General features: G+C 36.8%; 1 protein-coding gene across 1 annotated transcript in view; it reads right to left on the bottom strand.

The window, feature by feature from the left end:
• Positions 1 to 942: 942 nt before the first annotated feature.
• The window catches only part of gfra2b (GDNF family receptor alpha 2b), an 83,256-nt gene continuing 64,573 nt past the window's right edge, over positions 943 to 19,625 (bottom strand). The window contains exons 8-9 of the mRNA XM_067398079.1: positions 6,108 to 6,158; positions 943 to 2,473 (exon numbers count right to left, since the gene is read on the bottom strand). Coding sequence (XP_067254180.1) covers positions 2,321 to 2,473; positions 6,108 to 6,158 — 204 coding nt within the window. The 3' untranslated portion in view covers positions 943 to 2,320. The remainder of the gene's footprint in view (positions 2,474 to 6,107; positions 6,159 to 19,625) is intronic.

Genomic DNA, 19,625 nt, shown 5'->3' with positions numbered 1-19,625 from the left:
ATTGTGAAAAGTGGGCATTACATACCAGAATGGATCCAGACCGAATGAAAGTTTGCTATTGTTTAAAATGATCTAATACAGTGCAACAGGTTTTGGAAGCGAATATCCCATTTATTTTTCCATAAGGGAATTGATTTTTGACAATAACTGTTAAAGGCAGACCTACTGTGAGCTACAAGGTTGTTAATCAATGATATATGCTTTTGTTGAAGCCATCAGCCTGCATTATTATATAACTTATTTTTTAAATAATCATGATTAACAGCAAAATTCCTGTTGAAAATCTACATTACCCATTCTGCCGCAAAATCTCCAGTCATAATACTTAATGCGATTTTAGTTCTTTCCCTTATTAAAGCCATCTTGTTCCTTCATCTTTTTGGACAATTTTCGAACACTTTTTGTTTCAAATCAAAGTTTGTTGTGATTCACCTCGTAGCTAGCTGGTTTGGTTCATGGCTTTTAACAAACAAAGACCTTTTAAACTTCTATCGGAAAAATACTACAGAATGAAAGCAGTTGAAAAAGTGGACGGGCACTGTAGCGCGTTCAGATTATATTTCCTAATCAGTGCGAGAGGAGGCTTATAGAGAGAGCTGACTTATCTCTGTTCCACAACAGTTTTTTCCAGCATCCCTCCTCCACCCCAACTCTTCAATCTCAATTATTCCTATCCCAGCCAGGTGCTCTGGGTTCAGAGCCTTCTCCTCAGACAGCATGCCAATATGCATATTTTATACTATATCTGAACATACTTAAGTGTGAACTCATGAATATGTACATGGCCTAAATGACATTAACAAAAACTTGTTTCAGACAAAGAGCAATTTGGTTAGTTTTCAGTACATTTAATAATGGAATTTAATGAAGGTTTGAAGATTTTTTTTCCTTATGAATAATGTTAAATGGGGTGAATTCTCATTTCATGTTGCTTTGTGAAACCTAATATGTCATTTTAGGTTTCACAAAGCATTTCAAAACTTATTAATTATTAATTAACTATTTATGTTAATTCTGCAGTAGATGCTGTTAAAGTCATGACTCTTTGAGACATTACTATATGTTTTTATTCAGATTTAAACAAATATTTCTGACACATTCTTGAGCATCTGTCTTGTCTCATTTTAAAGCATCACAAATGAACCAAGACATTTTTGAGTCATAGGAGCTGCTATTTATGAACGTCTGAAATCATCTCAGTTGGTCTTGGCGGCAAATCAGCAAGTTGTACGGTCTGAATCTATTACATAAGAGAGAGGAACAGAGCAAAGACAAAAAGTAAGGCCACACGATAGATTGCACACTATAAAATACACCAACAATTGACCCTCTCCGCAAATGGATCTTTTGTTCTGCTCTCCCCGGAGCACTTTTCTTTAAATATAATCCAAGACTTTTGGCAAGAAAAAATGATTACACATAATAACAGCCTAAGATGAACATCATTGGCACTGATGGCTCTCCATGGTGATACGTTTCACACGGCTCTCTGCATTTGTTCTAGTTCTCCGCATCTCGGGTTTCCAGCACATGCTAAAGGTTCTTTAGAGATAAAACAGGAAAAAAGCTCAAGATTTTCTCAAAGAAACTCATATACTTACAAACATCATTATACACATTGGACACAGGGCAGTATGGTCCGAGTTTAGTACGTACCAAACATGTCACTGATGAATCATTATAATTCGCTGGAAACAAATTTGAAAAATTAAAAAGGGCACAAATTGAGATTTTATCCTTTTTTTTTTTTCTTTGAACAAAAGAAACATTTACATGGAGATATTGGTAATGATCAAGGCAGTGAGCACTATTGTACTGATGTGAGCGGGGGATAGCAAAGAGTATTGTTTTTATAATGGATACTCTATATCTCTAGGTAAATATACAGAGAGAGATCATCAATGGGTCACATGATTGCCTGGCTGCATTTTACAGCATGTTCTCAATCAACTGTCCATCATAATATGAGAGAACATAGTGGGTTACTTTCCCCCTGGCAAGAGAAGGCATTTATAGAAGTTCTCTGTGTTCGCTCTTAGCTTCTCAACATCCACATTTGCTTCAAAACCGCTGGTAGTTCCTCTCTTTCTCTAGGATGGGGAGGTGGTGTTTCGACGAGTCTTTTATAAGCTCCTTTAAAGGATTTTTTTTTTTTTTTTTGTTTTGACAGTTTTTTAAAGATGGCGTGTGATACACAAATACACACACACTAAGAGAGAGAGAGAGAGAGAGAAAGATCAATGTCACTTGAGAGAAGTTCTTTGATTGAGGTCAGAAGAATCCATCAGATGCTTCCTGGTGTTGTAGAGTCAGGTTGTATTTACAGAACCTGATTGACCAGTGCAAAGGCCAGTGTCAGTGTGGCGGCAGAAACACTGATTGAAGTCACCGATGAATGTCTGGCTCTGTTGTTGTCAGCCTGGTGAGAGCCCACCGAGTCAATGGATCCCTCCATATTGGGGTTTAACACATTCTGCAGAAATATTACAAGCTTTTTTAATTATCTGCTTTGTTCGAGTATTCAGATTATGGGTCATTTCTGTCCCTTTTTGTACTCAGTAACATTTAAAAATGATTATGTTTGTGCTATAAATTAAGAGGTATTTCTATAAAAGCGTATGATACTTTCAGAAACATGCTCATGTAAAACTCAGATATTTAAACTTTATTAACTTTAACTTCATTACTTATACAGTGACAATGACTAGCTGTTGTTGTTCCCTTTTGAAAGGGAATGAGACGCTTTGTAAAACAGAACGCCTCCGCGTTCATATATCCAATCTCGGCAATATCATATTTACTGGCGACAGCCCATGACATCATAACAATGTGACCCGCATGTATAAAAGTGGTGCCCAAACAACATGTCATCCTCTAATCGTCTTCAGGGACTGTCTTGTGTGAAGCACTATCTGGCAAAATGAAATGCACAGAGAGGATTATTAAGTGTGTGGATCTGTGTCCTCGCTATCTGACACTAGATCACACACACAAGCTGTGTGTTCTCTGTCTGGGGGAAGAGCATGCATGGTAAGTTCTCGAGGGAGCTGCCTATGCAAACTGTGAGCATGTTCCTTTAAGAACGCTCCATTCTCGTCTGGGTCTCTTCTTGAGGGAAGAAAGTTCAGCATCTGGGCTTGGTGGTCCGGTCCCGCACATGCTGAGGCAGGGCGGAGACTCAGATACGGGGCTCACAGATGGAGCTCACCGGACAGTTTGAGAGGGCGTAACCGCTTATGCTGTTTGGCGGCTTGCAAGAGTGTGCTGCTGGGAGAGGATGCATTTTCTTCTGCATCCTCAGGTCTAGCTGCGAGAGCACTTCCAGCCAAGCAGGAGATGGCTGAGGAAGATAGAGAGAGTGAGTTCACTGAATCCTCTCAGTCACCGTGTCCCGCATATGCTGAGCTGTTAGAGATTATGGAATGCGCTGCCGGCAGACTACAATTGCCATGGCAGTGCATTAGGAGAGAGAACGTGCGCATTCACAAACAATGACGATCGGTTTCTCTCTGGCCATAATCCTACAGCTCAAGTGAGCTTTCCATTCCTTCCTGACCTGCATATTGAGGTTGAGGCGGTATGGGAGAACCCAATTTCTTGATAGCCACCTCAGGGAAGAGTAGTTTGTCTCCTCTCCTATAGGTCTGGAGGGCTGCTTTTGCAAAGAGACGAGCACTTTGACTTTAGATAGATTAAATGTCTAGTGTTTATTAAATGTCAGATAGATTAAATGTCAGGTAATACCTGATATTGTTACCTGGTTAGCGTCACTCATCTTAAGATTAATTTAGGATAGCTAAGGCTTTTTGGTATTCTTTAGCCACCTTAGTGGTGTCATTTTGAGTGATTTTGCCTGCTCTCAGCTGAGAGTTGCTCTATAGAGGCCGCTGCTCTAAGGAGCGCCAGGTAGATCTATGTGTTATGGGCTGGCCCTCACCCGGGCCGCCCTGATAGCTCGCCTAGGATAGTACTAGGGAGAATGAAGGCAGACTGTTTTACATTCCCGCCTCTGACCCCTCATTAGTGAGTGTAGGTTCCCTTTTGTATCCCTTGTGCTGGCCTTCTCTCATTTGAGAGTCGTTTGGCCAAGGCCTGCCCCCCTTCTGCATGGTGCAGATTGGTGTAGAGGCAGAATAGATGGTTCCCTTTTCTATTGTGTTTAATAATGCTTGCTGCGGCCTGTATTTTGGAAGTTGAGCTCAGGTAGGCCCTCACTAGGGCCTCCTCCAGGGCATGTTGGCGTATGTTTGTACTCCCCTTGCTTAAAGGGTAAAAAGTGCTTTGACTGAATACACCGCTCAATGGCGATGTGGTAGGTCCCAGGCGTTGTTGAATAGTAAACTATCTCTGCTACTAGACTTGCTATAGGGTAGTAGGCCCTAACAGGCCTCCTCTCACAGTGAGTTCCCACCATGTTGGGCCCCTAGCAGCCAGCACTTGCGCTGTCAGGTAGCTGGCCTTAACAGGCCTCCCTGTGAGCGAGTCCCCCTTTGGTATGTGAAAGCTCAGCTAGCAATGAATTGCTTTTAAATAAGTAGGCCTTAAGAGGCCTCTCTGTGAGCGAGCTCCCTTTTGTGCAGGTATTCTTTAGAATCGTTTAGCTACTTAAAACTGGCTACCAGGCAGTCGGCCTTGATGGGCCGCCCTGGAAGCTAGTCCCCAGCAGTAGTGGACTTAGTAACTCCCCTCACTTGCAAGAGTCGATAGCACTTCGCTAAGTCCTGCTCTCCAGGATGCCTGTCTCTAAGATCTGGTCTGAGTTGGTCTACTGCCCTTTCTGCAGTCCCTCTTTCTGGATGTCTCTTCATGAGACTTCTGTGTCTAGAGACTCTATTTCTGAGGAAACAGACAGGTTGTTGGCAGACTAGATTACTAGTTCAGCTAGAAGCCAGGTCAGCCTCCCTGGTGGTATTCAGGGTTGATTGTGTTCCCCTGAGAAGTGACTGGCTGGGGTTCCTTCTGGCCCCTTTGCCATGCTCCCTTAAAGGGACCCCTTTCCTTTGAAGTGGTTGGTTCCAGGCCTTTGTGCGGCCTTGGCAGGCCTTCATGTGTAAGATATGGAGGCTGCTTTGAGGCTTCTAGCTGAGGCTTTGACCGCTGGGAGCGCTGTCACTGACGGCTCATTTGTGAACAGAAGGTTGAGTGGGTCTGGTGTAACTGACAGCTCATTTGCGACCCGTAGGGTGAGTGGGTCTGGCATTTCATTTGAACTTGCCGGATTCTGACAGTTGTCACTGCCATGCGTGGCACGCACTCCCCTCAGCATGGCGGCATGGGTATATCGTTCCCCTAGCGTGTTTTACGCAGCGTTGAGTTCCCTTTCGAAAGGGAATTTCTCCGTTTATGCATAAAACCATGGTTCCGTGACAACAGGGAACAAGATGCTGCGTCTCTTAGTCATGCCTCAGGGCCCGCCTGCTTAAAGTCCCTTCAGACGATAAGCGGATGACATGTTGTTTGGGCACCCCTTTTATACATGCGGGTCGCATTGTTATGATATCATGGGCTGTCGCCGGTCAATATGATATTGCCGAGATTGGATATGTGTGTCAGACACCGGTTCCCGCTGAGGCGTTCCCCTAGCGTGTTTTATGCAGCGTCTCATCCCCTGTTCTCAGGGAACTATGGTTACATGCGGAACCTGAGACGTTTTTCCTGAATTAATTCACATCCTGCTGCATTATGTCATAAAATGTGGAGTTATTTAGTTAAAGAGATATTACAAGACAAGAAGATGGAAAGTAATATTATTGAGGACACAGGACACCTATGAAATAATTTAATATCAAATTGCCAAGAAATTTTAATGAAGAGAAAGAAAAAAAAATGAAGAAATATGTGGAATATTTATTAAAAAATTTCCTGTTTTCATGTTAGAAGTACAACCTCATGTCAAAAAAAAAAAGTAAATAAATTATTGACATTTACCCTTGGTTACTTAATTATGATTTTGTTATAAAAAAATATTATGATTTCAATCTTTTTTCTTTTCTTTTTTTTTTTTTTTTTTAAAGTGCATTTAATAATTTATCCAATATACATAGACATATATGAAGTTAGATGGAACAAGGCAGGAACAACAAAATTATGTTTGAAATGTTTCTTACCTCATCAGCACATTCAAAACTGTTAGAAGAAGAACATTTCTGCTCACTGTCCTGTGAAAATAGAAATAATATTCTTAGGATTGCAGACATGAATGAAATACTGCACTGGTTAATGTTGATTGTGTCTGACTGTCCAACATCCATCATTCCATCATGAACCTTCAATTACCCAAGACATACACTGAGCTGTAGTGGAACAGTAGGGTTGGGGAATGTGAGAAATTTTCCAGTTCCGGTTCCGGTTTTGATTCTGGCTCTGCCTAACGATTCCGGTTCCAGTTCCATTAAAATAATTAAACAACTAATAAAAAAATAGTAGTAAGGGAAAAAGGCAAAATACTCGACTCAAACTGTTCTTTTTGTGTTTATTATTCTTGTAAAATTAATTTAGCAGACTTTTAATCTCAACAAATTTGCAAACACTTTCCAATAAGTGAACTGCATTAACATGAACTAATAATGAACTGCATTTCTACATGTTAATTTCAACATTTACTAATACGTTATTAAAATCAAGAGTTGTATTTGTTAACATTAGTTAATGCACTGTGAAGTAACATGAACAAACTATGAACGGCTGTATTTTTATTAACAAACATTAACAAAGATTAACAAATACAGTAACAAATCTACTGCAAATCTAAAAAGATCAGCGTTTCTATCTAATAAACTTTTGTATACTTCTGTTATAATAGGAATAGGACTATCTGTCACACAGAAATAATGATACTGTGCATTTGAAAAGATTGTGAAGCTTTTTATATCTACACATGACAACTCTCTTTAGATCAATGGCAGCGCAAACACAGATTTGAATGTTGCGATTTTGTCTAATGTTTAATATACACGGCTGAATCGTTGTCATTTAGGAAATAGATCATGTGGGTGATGAAATCAAGAACGTGCAGCTTTGGACACCTCTCTTTCTTTCTCTGCATTGATATCTGACTCATATATGTAAGATATCAATGAGTAGCGCAAGGGCTTTTCAGTGCATTCATTGCAATAATATTCATGTGAGATGTCTCTATTAAAGGATTCGCTCCCCGCACTTCGTCCACCCAGAATCGTTTTTGAAACCGAAACTTAAAAATCTTGCATGGTTCTGGTTCTTTTCAAAAAACACCACCGGTTCCGGATGAGAACCAGTTTTTGGTTCCCAACCCTATGGAACAGAATTGTGTCATTTTTTGGATGTTGAAATACTTCTATCATAGTTTAACATGAAGAGTAAGCCATTTGTAGGTTGACTCCCCTGAAAAGTAAGCACTGTGTCGAAGTGAAATCATAATCAATATTTTGTTTGAGCATCTGAACAAGCAACATCGTCTCAACCAATAGTGTGATTTAAGGGTGGGACTATCTGTTTGGCTGATGAATGACAGATGGGGGTACAGACATTACAAACTTACCCTTTAAATATTCAGAAATCAGTTGATTGTACTGAAGATGGAAATTATGTTTGAATGTCGTGTTAGAATGGTTCACTCTGTGTCACTTCTGTATGAAATGTCACTTTTAGGTGGGTATTTCACATGCCATGAAGCAGAATAAATGCATTGGATACTCTTAATAATTGAAATTTATGACACAGTCATGCACTTAATGTGCTCAAGAAGTTCTCAGCTAGTTATAGTTTGTTAAAGGATTAGTTCACTTTTAAATAAAACTTTCCTGATAATTTACTCACCCCCATGTCATCCAAGATGTTCATGTCTTTCTTTCATCAGTCGAAAAGAAATGAAGGTTTTTGATGAAAACATTCCAGGATTATTCTCCTTATAATGGACTTCAATGGCCTCCAGATGGTTGAAGGTCAAAATTACAGTTTCAGTACAGCTTCAAAGGGCTTTAAACGATACCAGACGAGTAATAAGGGTCTTATGTAGCAAAATGATCGGTCATTTTTTTCGAAAAAAATACAACTGTATATGCTTTATAAACACAAATTATCATGTTGCATGTGCTTCCGCTTTCCGCATTCTTCAAAAAGCTTACAGCGTATGTCCTTCGCCTTCCCTATTCTACTTATGGAAAAAAACGAAACTGGCGCCACGTTCGTTCCATAAGTTGAATAGGGAAGGTGTAGGACATACGGCGTAAGCTTATTGAAGAATGCGGAAAGCGGAAGCACGTGCAAGACAATAATTTGTATTTACGAAGCATATAGTTGTATTTTTTTTTCGAAAATGACCAATCATTTCACTAGATAAGACCCGTATTCCTTGTCTGGTATCGTTTAAAGCCCTTTGAAGCTGAACTGAAACTGTAATTTTGACCTTCAACCATTTGGAGGCCATTGAAGTCCACTATAAGTAGAATAATCCTAGAATGTTTTCATCAAAAACCTTAATTTCTTTTCGACTGAAGAAAGAAAGACATCTTGGATGACGTGGGGGTGAGTAAATGATCAGGAAAATTTTATTTAAAAGTGCACTAATCCTTTAACTACAAGACAATAGCCCCTTCCACACATCTAGTCTTTACTAGCAAATTACCAGTAAGAGATCATGTGTGAACAGGACCTTTTCAAAAACACAGGTAAATTGGTTCTAGAAGTTTACCAGTAAGGGAAGTTGTAACATTACCAGTAAATTAGTCAGAACACACTGATGTAAGAAGTCTGCTTGGAGATGAGGGGATTACTCTGCGCTGTTCACAGTAGCTTTTTAATAGTTTTTAAATTTAAATATGCACTAGATAATCATTTTTGACTGTTGTACCACATCTTGCAGCTTTTTCAAAGTGTTGCTTCCTGCCTTCTTTTCCATTCATCAGTTTTGCAGCTCTGCAGTTGGATAGATGTTTTTAAGAGCAAAAACGCGGACTGTTTGATCATCCGTTATGCCCGTCACTCAGGCGCCAAAAAATTGAACAGATGCTGATGTGCAAATGGTCTCTTACTGGTAAAAAGCCAGAATACCGTTTTTTAAAGTTTAGAAGTGTTTTGGTTCAGGAAATGTGCTAACAGGATGGCGTTTCCATTAAAACACAGTGGATCCAGTACTTAATCCTTAATCATTTAATTGTAAAGAGCAGCATGGGAATCAAGCCATATTTGTATGAGAGTCAGACATAGAGTTGTACGGTTTAATGTCAGGAACACACCAACTCTACAGAAATCTCTCTTTTAGGAGAGAAGTAAAAGGAAAGTCTGCTTCAGCAGAAAGAAAGAAAGAAAGAAAGAAAGAAAGAAAGAAAGAAAGAAAGAAAGAAAGAAAGAAAGAAAGAAAGAAAGAAAGAAAGAAAGAAAGAAAGAAAGAAAGAAAGAAAGAAAGAAAGAAAGAAAGAACATGGAATCAATGAAAAAAGATAAAACACTGGCTTCAGAGCATAACAAGCTGTTTGAAATGAAAGCAAACAAACAGAAACCCAAGCAGAACTTCATAGGCATAGTGACATTAATAAGCAAGATTAATAACTGATCGTTCCAGTGCCCTATTTAACAGAACAGATAAATCCCAGACTACATCAAGAAATGGATTCATCTCAGAAAACATGAATTTCCTCTTGTACCCATCGGTAAACATTCCTTGGCAAATTCAATAAACAGTTGCAGCCATTTTGCGCCCACAATATTTCATAGCAAAACTGGCATCATATTCACCAACCACCTTAAATCCAGTTTATCCGTCCAGTTTAACCATCTACTTTTGTGTAGCAACAAAATGCCATTAAACTCTGTGATGTCATGTGCTTTTGGTCTTGAGTATATCTCAAGGAGGTAACACTTTAGAATACTGATCCTTCATTAATGAATAACTACACAGGAACAAATGAGTAATGCATTATTAACACTCTAGTAACTACTATTAACTAACAATAAACTCTGATTAATGAATTAGTAAGTAATAGTGCTCAGTTGTAGGTGGTAGTTCACTATTACCCAGGTAAAAAAGTAGTATACTTTAGTGTATTTGAAATATGAATGAAGTACATAAATTATAAAACAAGTATACTTCTACTTGTTGTACTTTATTTAAAGAGTATTTGATTTGTACTTTTTAAAAGTATACTTCAAAAAAGATGTAATTAAGTTCAACTTAATAGTCCAAACAGTAAGTATACTAATTTATCAGTAATCAAATTATTTTTTAAATGTACTTTTTGAAAGTGTACTTTGTTGTTAATGTATTTTAAATTATATTATTAATATTATATTATTAAATATTTTTTTTAAGTGTATTAAATTTGACATACTTAGAGTGGCAATTCAGTGTACTTATGGGAAGTATATATTTTTGGGAAATTAATTGTTAGTATACTTTTTTTAAAGTGTACTATGTTCTCACTTCATTAGAAGTGTGACTTCTGTACACTTTATACAGTACACTCTAAAATAAGTGTATTTTTAGTGGCATATCAGAGTACTCTCATAAAATATGTTAAAATACAAAAATGTATAGTGGTAATTTAGTGTACTTTTAGTAAGTACGCTTATTTGTAATACAAAGTATAATTTATTAAAGTGTACATTGATTTCACTTCATCGGTACTGTAATCTTAGAGTCAGTCTGTTGTTCGTTATCTGGCTCGACTCGGTGTTCATCTTCAGTTCTCTCTTCACAGCAGTTCAGTCAGTGTACTGTTTGAGTACATGAATTACTCGGAGATATTGGTTTGTTTGAACTCAGAGGGAGTGTCAGCCACATTAAAAAAGTTAACAGCTTAAGTCATTTGTGGATTAATGTGTATTGGAGACGCGAACCATTTAAAACGATTCAGTTCGATTTGGTGAACTGGTTCAAAAAGATCCGGTTACATCGAATGATTCGTTCGCGAACCGGATATCATCACACAAACTGCTTTGTTTTGAACTCTCTCTCACAACAGATACAGAAAAGAAGACAATGCTGAATAAAGTCGTAGTTTTTGCTATTTTTGGACCAAAATGTATTTTCAATGCTTCAAAAAATTCTAACTGACCCTCTGATGTCACATGGATTACTTTGATGATGTTTTTCTTACCTTTCTGGACAGAGAGCTTTCGGACTAAATCTAAAATATCTTAAACTTTGTTCCAAAGATAAACGGAGGTCTTACGGGTTTGGAACAACATGAGGGTAAGTTATTAATGACATAATTTTGCTATTTGGGTGAACTAACCCTTTAATTTGAAGAACATGCATGTTCACGTTATGTCTTGGAATACAGACCCAACTCTGCCATTTTTGCCGTCATTGACTACTGTTAGTGTTAATACTTCTTGTTTGAATTTCACTGATTAAGCGATATGGTAAAAGTGACAGTGGGCTGGTACGGATTAGGGCTGGGATAAACGATAATTTTTTTTACGATTAATTTAGCGATTATTTTTCGGTGCATCGATTAATCTAACGACTCTTTTTTTTCAGTCCGATTCTAATTCAAATGAGTCATTAGTTCGTGAATTGGACATGTCATTATTGGATGTGTAAGCGCTTTATGATTATCCCGGCAGTTTATTTTTTAGCACAACTTACACTCCGCGGTAATTCAGCAAAAAAATTATCTCAGAATGCTCCATGTGAAACTTTGTTTATCCCAGCCCTGGTACGGAAATAACTACAAGGCCTCTGGCAAATTGGCGCTGGTACCAATACTGTGACCACAAGTGACATATTGCGTTTATAGGCAACCCTCACAGGGAAAGGAAAAAAAGGCGAGCTGAAGGAGCAGCTTGAGCCAAAAAAAAACAACGCAATTTTAGGTACAGTAATGTCACAGTTATGAATCAAAATCCATTGTCATGATTGATTGACAAATCCATTATAATCAATGATTGTATTTCAGTGTTATACATTGTCTTTTAATTCATCCCCATGTCTCTTTCCTGTTTTCACAGATGCAGCGAGGGAGCGATTCCCCAACACCGAGGTGGCAGAGATCCGGGCCCTTCTACGGAGGAAGTGCAACAATGAGAGCTACAAGGCCTCTAGTAACTCAAGTCAGAGCTACAGGTGCTGGTCATATAATTAGAATATCGTGAAAAAGATTTTTTATTGTAAATTATTTTTAAAAATGAAACTTTCATATATTCTAGATTCCCTACATGTAAAGTAAAACATTTCAAAAGTTTTTTTTTTATTTTTTTATTTTTTTTATTTTGATGATTAGAGTGTACAGCTCATGAAAGTCCAAAATCCAGTATCTCAAAATATTAGAATATCAATCAAAAAATGTATTTTCAAAACAGAAAAGTTCAAGTTCTTGCTTTAGCATGTTCATTTGTGCACTCAATACTGGGTCAGCAGCACACATTACAGCAAATGACTTGCTCCTAGCACAAATTACAGCATCAGTGAAGTGTGGCATGGAAGTGATCAGCCTGTGGCACTGCTGAGGCACTATTGAGCCTTCAGATCATCTGTATTTTGTTGGATCGACTGTTTCTCATCTTTCTCTTGAAAATATCCCATAGATTCAGGTCAGTCATGTTGGCTGGCCAATAAAACACAGTAATATCATGGTCAGCAAACCACTTGGAAGTGGTTTTTGCACTGTGGGCAGGAGCTAAAGTCCTGCTGGAAAAGGAAATCAGCATCTCCATAAAGCCTATCAGCAGATGGAAGCATAAAGTGCTCCAAAATCTCCTGGAAGATGGCTGCATTGACTTTGCACTTGATAAAACACAATGGACTAACACCAGCAGACGTCACGGCCCCCCAAATCATTACTGACTTCAGAAACTTCCCTCTAGACTTCAAGCAGCTTGGATTCTGTGCCTCTCCAGTCTTCCTTCAGACTCTGGGACCATGATTTGAACATGAAATGCAAAATTTACTTTTATCTGACAAGAGGACTTTCGACCACTGTTCACTGTCCAGTTCTTTTTCTCCTTAGCCCAGGTAAGATGCTTCTGACGTTGTTTTCTGTTTCAGAAGTGGCTTGGTAGTAGGGTGACCAGATTTCTCATGGTGGAATACGGGACGAGTGTGCAATATGACCATGATATAAGAAATTTTATTTCACTATATTATATATATATATATATATATATATATACACTGCCCTCCAAGAGTTTGAAAACACCCCTGGAAAAGTCTGGTTTTGGACGATATCAGCATAAATCCTTATAATTTTTTGGTGCAAATACATTACAGTAACTTGACATTATCCAGCAATAATAATTTTCATGTGTTCATTTCATTTCATTACATAATAATGGCAGTATATACATGTCAAAGTCAGACATGCCCCTTTGCCAGCTGTGATGCCTGGTTACTGGTTTAAACTTGGCCCAGGTTTGTAAAAGATTTTTGGGTCAGCACACCTTAATAGCTTCAACAATTGATTGCCAATTAAGTTTAGAATACAATGAAATAATTAGAACCCAGTTTAGGTCAGATAGCTGCTAATGCTGGATATTTTGATGACTCAAAAATTTAAGTTTTTTTCTATGTATAAACTGTTTATGTAATAAAATGTGTTTTTATAATTTGTGTTGTCCCTTACCAGTGCAAAATTATCACAAATTAAAAAGGATTCATGCCAATATTGTCCAAAACCCCACTTTTCTAGGGCGTTTCCAAACTTTTGGAGGGCAGTGTAGATATAAATATTTGTTATATATTGTTATATAAAAAGAAATTTACAAACAAGTTACAAACAATACAACAAATACGACAGAGATTAAACTTGTTTTTTCACATTTGAATATACTGACAAATATTTAATTAGGCAACTGTCCCTTTAAGACCGAATCCATGGATGTAATATAGGCTACTGACACATTTCCTGTTTTTACCCACCTGTTTACGTCCACTTAACCGACTGTATTTACGTGAGATACTCCACACGATGGACATTTTGAAAAACTATGTGTGCATTTGACCATTCAGGCGCGAGGAGAACTGATCGCGCGAAAGAGAGAGAGAGTGCGTGAGAGAGAGGCTTCTGGTCTGTGTTATTCAGCGTGATTCCGCCTATCCCGCCTTCATTAATCGATAACGAATTGTGATTGAATAGTAACTTTGTTCTATGACGAATTGATTAGGCTGTTCTTGTGTGACAGAACTCCATCACCCAGTTGAAAGATGAAATACGGGACAAAACATTATTTTTTCCTTAATAAGTCGGGACACTAAAAATAGAGCTGAAATACGGGACTGTCCCGGGAAAAACAGGACGTCTGGTCACCCTACTTGGTAGTCCTTTTCCTGAAGATGTCTAAGTGTGGTGACTCTTGATGTGCTGACTCCGGCTTTATTTGACTCATTTTGAAGCTCTCCCAAGTGATTGAATTGGCTTTACTTGACAGTATTCTCAAGCTTGCGGTCATCCCTGTTGCTTGTGCACCTTTGCCTACCCAATTTCTTCCTTCTAGTCAACTTTGCATTTAATATGCTTTGATACATCACTCTGTAAACAGCCACCACATTCAGTAATGACCTTCTGTGACTTACTCTCTTTGTGGAGGGTGTCAATGATTGTCTCCTGGACCATTGCCAAGTAAGCAGTCTTCCCCATTAGTGTGGTTTCAAAGAACAAGAGATACCCGGAATTTATACTGTAGGGATGGTCATTTAATGAAACTCAAATGTAAATATTCTAATATTTTGAGATACTGGATTTTGGACTTTCATGAGCTGTACGCTCTAATCAACAAATTAAAAAAAAAAAACAACTTTTGAAATGTTTTACTTTACATGTAGGGAATCTAGTATAAATTAAAGTTTAATTTTTTTAAATAATTTACAATGAAAAAATTAACTTTTTCACGATATTCTATATGACAAGCACCTGTAGATATGCATGTGTAGTAAGTTGTTTGCCATTGTTCTGTTCCCGGCATTTCAGAGAAAGTCGACTGTTCAAGGTTCCTTCTTTTGCCAATATCTGCTTTTGTGTGTTACTTTTGTGTTAATAATAAAGATCCTTTTTTGAAATGCAATTTGTAATCTGTTGATTTAATTTAATTTTTATTTGAACTGAATTGTAATGTAATACACTTGAAGTGTAATACCAACATTCATGCTTAAGTATAACAAAATGGGGATAAAATTACAAATGAAATGTACTTTCAATTTGTTTCTACCTTACACTATAATAACATTGCACTGAAAGTATGTGTCTATGATGTTTAGGTTGTAATTGAACTTCACTTCAAAAACATTATTATTGTCATAGTGGGACACTTTAAAAGCACTAAATATAGTTAGGAAGTGCATTTGTAGATCACTTGAAATGTTACAGAGGCATACTAAATTAACTGTTTATAGTAATTATAAGTATGATAGCAGTATGCACAAAATGTACTTAAACACAACTCTAATTTGCACTGCAATGCCTTTTTAAGTGTATTTACATTAGAATGGCAATACAATGCAATTGTACTGTAAGTGTGCTTAATTGCTCATGAATCTTGATTTTCATTAGTGTATTTTAGTGCGCTTGAAGTTTAAAAAAAGTTGTTCCATTTTAGTATACTATTTACACTAGAAGTGTAGTTAAATAGATGTTAAGTTGAAGTTAATACATAATTGAATACACTTAACTATACTTGGATTTGACGAAAATAGTACAAAATGTAGAAAATATACTTAGTACACTTTACTAAAGTATATTTTTAATATAATTCTTTTTCACCTGGGTAACTAATCAGTAACTACTGTTTTTTCATTCCTCCCAGAGAACTACTAAGAACTACTATATACAGGTTCATAATTAACATGAATGATGCATAATGTATAATTAATTCTAAAGTAAAGGCCTTGGTAACCCACTAGTAATGACTGAAGTATTACTAAATACCTAAGAAGGAATTATTAATTATTTGGATCAGTATTCTAAAGTGAAAACATGATAACTCTCTAGTAACTACTGAAGTCTTTGTAAACTTTTGATGTTTTTGTACAGTAATTCCTTATGATATATTTGATAACACTTAAGTAATTACTAGTGGGTTACTATGATCTTCACTTTAGAATACTGATCCAAATAATTAGTAGTTCCTTTAGAATGATGTAGTAACACTTGAGTAATTACTAGTGGGTTACTATGATCTTCACTTTAGAATACTGATCCAAATAAGAAGTAGTTACTTTAGAGTTACATAGTAACTCTTGAGTTATTACTATCCAATACTTTACAAAAACATCAAAAGTTTACAATTACTTCAGTAGTTACTAGAGAGTTATCAAGCTTTTCACTTTAGAATACTGATCCAAATAATTAGTAATTCCTTCTTAGGTATTTAGTAATACTTCAGTCATTACTAGTGGGTTACCAAGGCCTTTATTCTAGAATTAATTATACATTATTCATTATTCACATTAATTACGAACCTGTATATAGTAGTTCTTAGTAGTTCTCTGGGAGGAATGAAAAAACAGTAGTTACTGATAGTTAATAGTGAACTACCACCTTTAACTGAGCACTATTACCTACTAATTCATTAATCAGAGTTTATTGTTAGTTAATAGTAGTTACTAGAGTGTTAATAATGCATTACTCATTAGTTCCTGTGTAGTTATTCATTAATGAAGGATCAGTTTTCTAAAGTGTTACCCTCAAGGAAGATCCCTAAGGAGGTTGGATATTGTGTCATATTTCATAGAATCTCAAACAATTCCAGTAATCTGTCAACTAATTTATGTATCTGTTCGGATAGAAAACAGCTCTTTCATTTCAGCATCTGTAAAATTTGATGACATTTCTTTGCACAAGATAATCAAGTTTTTCAAATGCTTTTCTATATACAGAAAATTGGTCCTGTTCATGCATGACCTCTAAAGACAAAATACACTTAAATTAATGGAAATCTTGCATTTGTGAATTCACCTATTGTCATTCTATTCAGCACAAACATGCATTCTTTCGATTCAACTACTGTATACCAATTTTGTTTTTTAAAATAAAATGTTGCTAAGGGTGGAATTGCATTTGAACAGTGATTCAGACAGAACAAGTAAATCTGTTTTCTGCAAAAAGTGTTATGCCTTATAATATCCACCTAAAAATATCCAAATTTGACGCTTTTTTTAATCTCAAACTAATATTATGATATGAGGTGAAATTCCAACCATTATGGAAATGGACGTGTGTTTTCCCCTCGTTTTTATGAAAAGCTGTAGTTATTTTTTCAATGACATTCTTGAGTACAGCTGCATATTTCAACCCATTTTATACTCTCAATTTGTTCAACACATTCAACTTGTAAACGCATCAAGTAATCGAGCAGAGATGAGCATACCACTTTTCACAGATTGACTGTTGCCTCTTACGACAATTGCCAAAGACATAAATTAAAATAGTTATTTCCCGTGTGACTATATGATATTTCTGTCTGTGGAGTTTTCATAATTTGTTTCAGCATGGATGAGAGAGTACAGTCATTTTCTTCAGTACCCAGGAGCTTATAACTGAATCCCCAGGACTTAGGACAGAACTGCGAGGCACGATATGATGAAAGTGGTCACACAAAGCCGTATCTCTATAATGCAGCCACTTTCAAACTTGGATTAACTGACAAATTAGTGTTTATAATGACATCACTTATTTACATAAGATTACATAGCTTCTTGTGTGCAATCAACATACACATCGACAGTCAACAACATACACATCGACATAACATCTAGTTAACAACAGAGACGTTTACTAAGAGGAGAGAGAAGGGTTACATTATATGTGGACATGACATGGGCCAGATTCAAACGTTAATCTTACATCGGAGCGCCAATATTTCATGAGCATGTGCATTAACCACTATGCCATGGCAGCTTTCTCCATGTTATAGACCTCATTGGTGTGGACAGCCATGCTTCATGTCTGCTCTGAATGTCTCCTGCATGAGTTGACAAATGCTCTTAGTTTATGAATTATTCACCTACATATTGAATTATACAAAAGTATTTTACCTTCCACTAGACACTCTGCACTCTGACCCCCCAAAAGGGGGATTCTGCTTCCCTCAGTTATTTTAATGATTGTAATAGTTAGTGTCCTCAAGCTTTGGCCTAGATTTAAGCAGGCCTTAATGGAATTTCTGTGTTTTGCTTTTTGTACATGTACAAAGCAGTGATACAGGTTTTAGCACTAATCTTGACATTTAGAGCAATTTTGATGCTAGAATGGCATGCACAGAAGGCTTTTTTCTGCATGGGCTAGCATAAATACAAGCACAACTACTGCCCATTTCGCTGACTTAAAACATAAAAAAGAAAAAAAAAGAAAGAAAAATTGGTTTTCAGGATATAATGGGTAATAAGTGTATTTTATGACTTTAAAAGCAAACTGCATGATTCCTATGCTACTAGTAGTAGTGTTGTAGTACTCGAGACTGGCCTTAAGGTCTTGGTCTTGTCTTGGTCTCGGCCGCATTTGGTCTTGGTCTTGGTCTTGTCTTGGTCTCAGACTAAAAGGACTCTGTATTTTATTTAAAGACCAGTCAAGACCACAACTGTGGGGATATTGCTAAATTGCCATTGCATTATGTGATTTCTTTGTTAACATCATTAATTTGACTGGATGTAGAACTTCCTGTTTCAAATGCAATCAGTAACGTATTTCTAATTCCATTTTTGTTACTGTTGTGCCAGGTCATAAATCAACAAGGGATTGTGTCCAAAATGTCACCAAAATTAATACAAATGCCCACAAAATTCAAGATATGATTGCAAAAAAGTACTTATATAAGATCTTGATATTTATAACATATTAATTAGTTAAGCAATATCAAAAAAAAGAGGGCTGTTTTCACAAATACGAGCACAACTGCAAATGTGATACTGATTTTTTTTTACAAATGTTTGCAAAATTTTATTTTTAAAACATTAATCTCAATATTATTTAAGAATTTGTAATTGTACCAATTCAGATGCAATTTCTGTTCCACCATTGCAGTGTAAAGATGAATTTTGGTAACAGCTCTATATAGTGTCTTATTATTCTAATTGTAATTACTGATTAAAAATAAGTCATTTCTCAGGCAGTAAATGCGGATTTTTCTGATGAATTTGAGGAGTGCTAGTCTGGTCTTGGTCTTGACACGGTCTCGACTAGCCTTGGTCTTGGTCTTGTCTTGGTCTCAACCCCCCAAAGTCTTGGTCTCGACACACATTGGTCTTGGTCTCGACTTGGTCTCAGGTTGGGTGGTCTTCAACACTTCCTACTAGCATAAGCCTTTGTGTCCACCAAAGTATTTTTCCTATGTATTGCTGCATGCTTGGTGTTTTTTTCTTTTTTCTTTTTTTTTCTCTGGTCACTGAGAGTTGAAAAATATTCATTACTGTCACTTTGTGACAGCCATCCAATCACAGTGGAAGAGGGGCAGGACAAATACCACACCAACCAATTGTCACATCCTGCTTGTACAATGACAACATACACCAACAAGCATACAGTAACAGCACAACAAAATCAATCAAGGGTCAGAGCAAGTACTTTACATTTTGTCATCATTTTTAATTTCAGATATAATTATCTTCAAAATCAGATACTAATAACACATAATATGTGTATTCTGTATCATGGCAACCAAAGTTCCTCAACTGAAAAAAAGAAAAACAGTTGTGCCACCGAAGAGCTCTCAAGCAC

The sequence above is a fragment of the Chanodichthys erythropterus genome, chromosome 10 (assembly GCF_024489055.1).
Source record: "Chanodichthys erythropterus isolate Z2021 chromosome 10, ASM2448905v1, whole genome shotgun sequence".
Classification (NCBI taxonomy): domain Eukaryota; kingdom Metazoa; phylum Chordata; class Actinopteri; order Cypriniformes; family Xenocyprididae; genus Chanodichthys; species Chanodichthys erythropterus.
The sequence above is the reverse complement of the archived record's forward strand: the minus strand, read 5'-3'. Positions and strand labels throughout refer to the sequence as shown.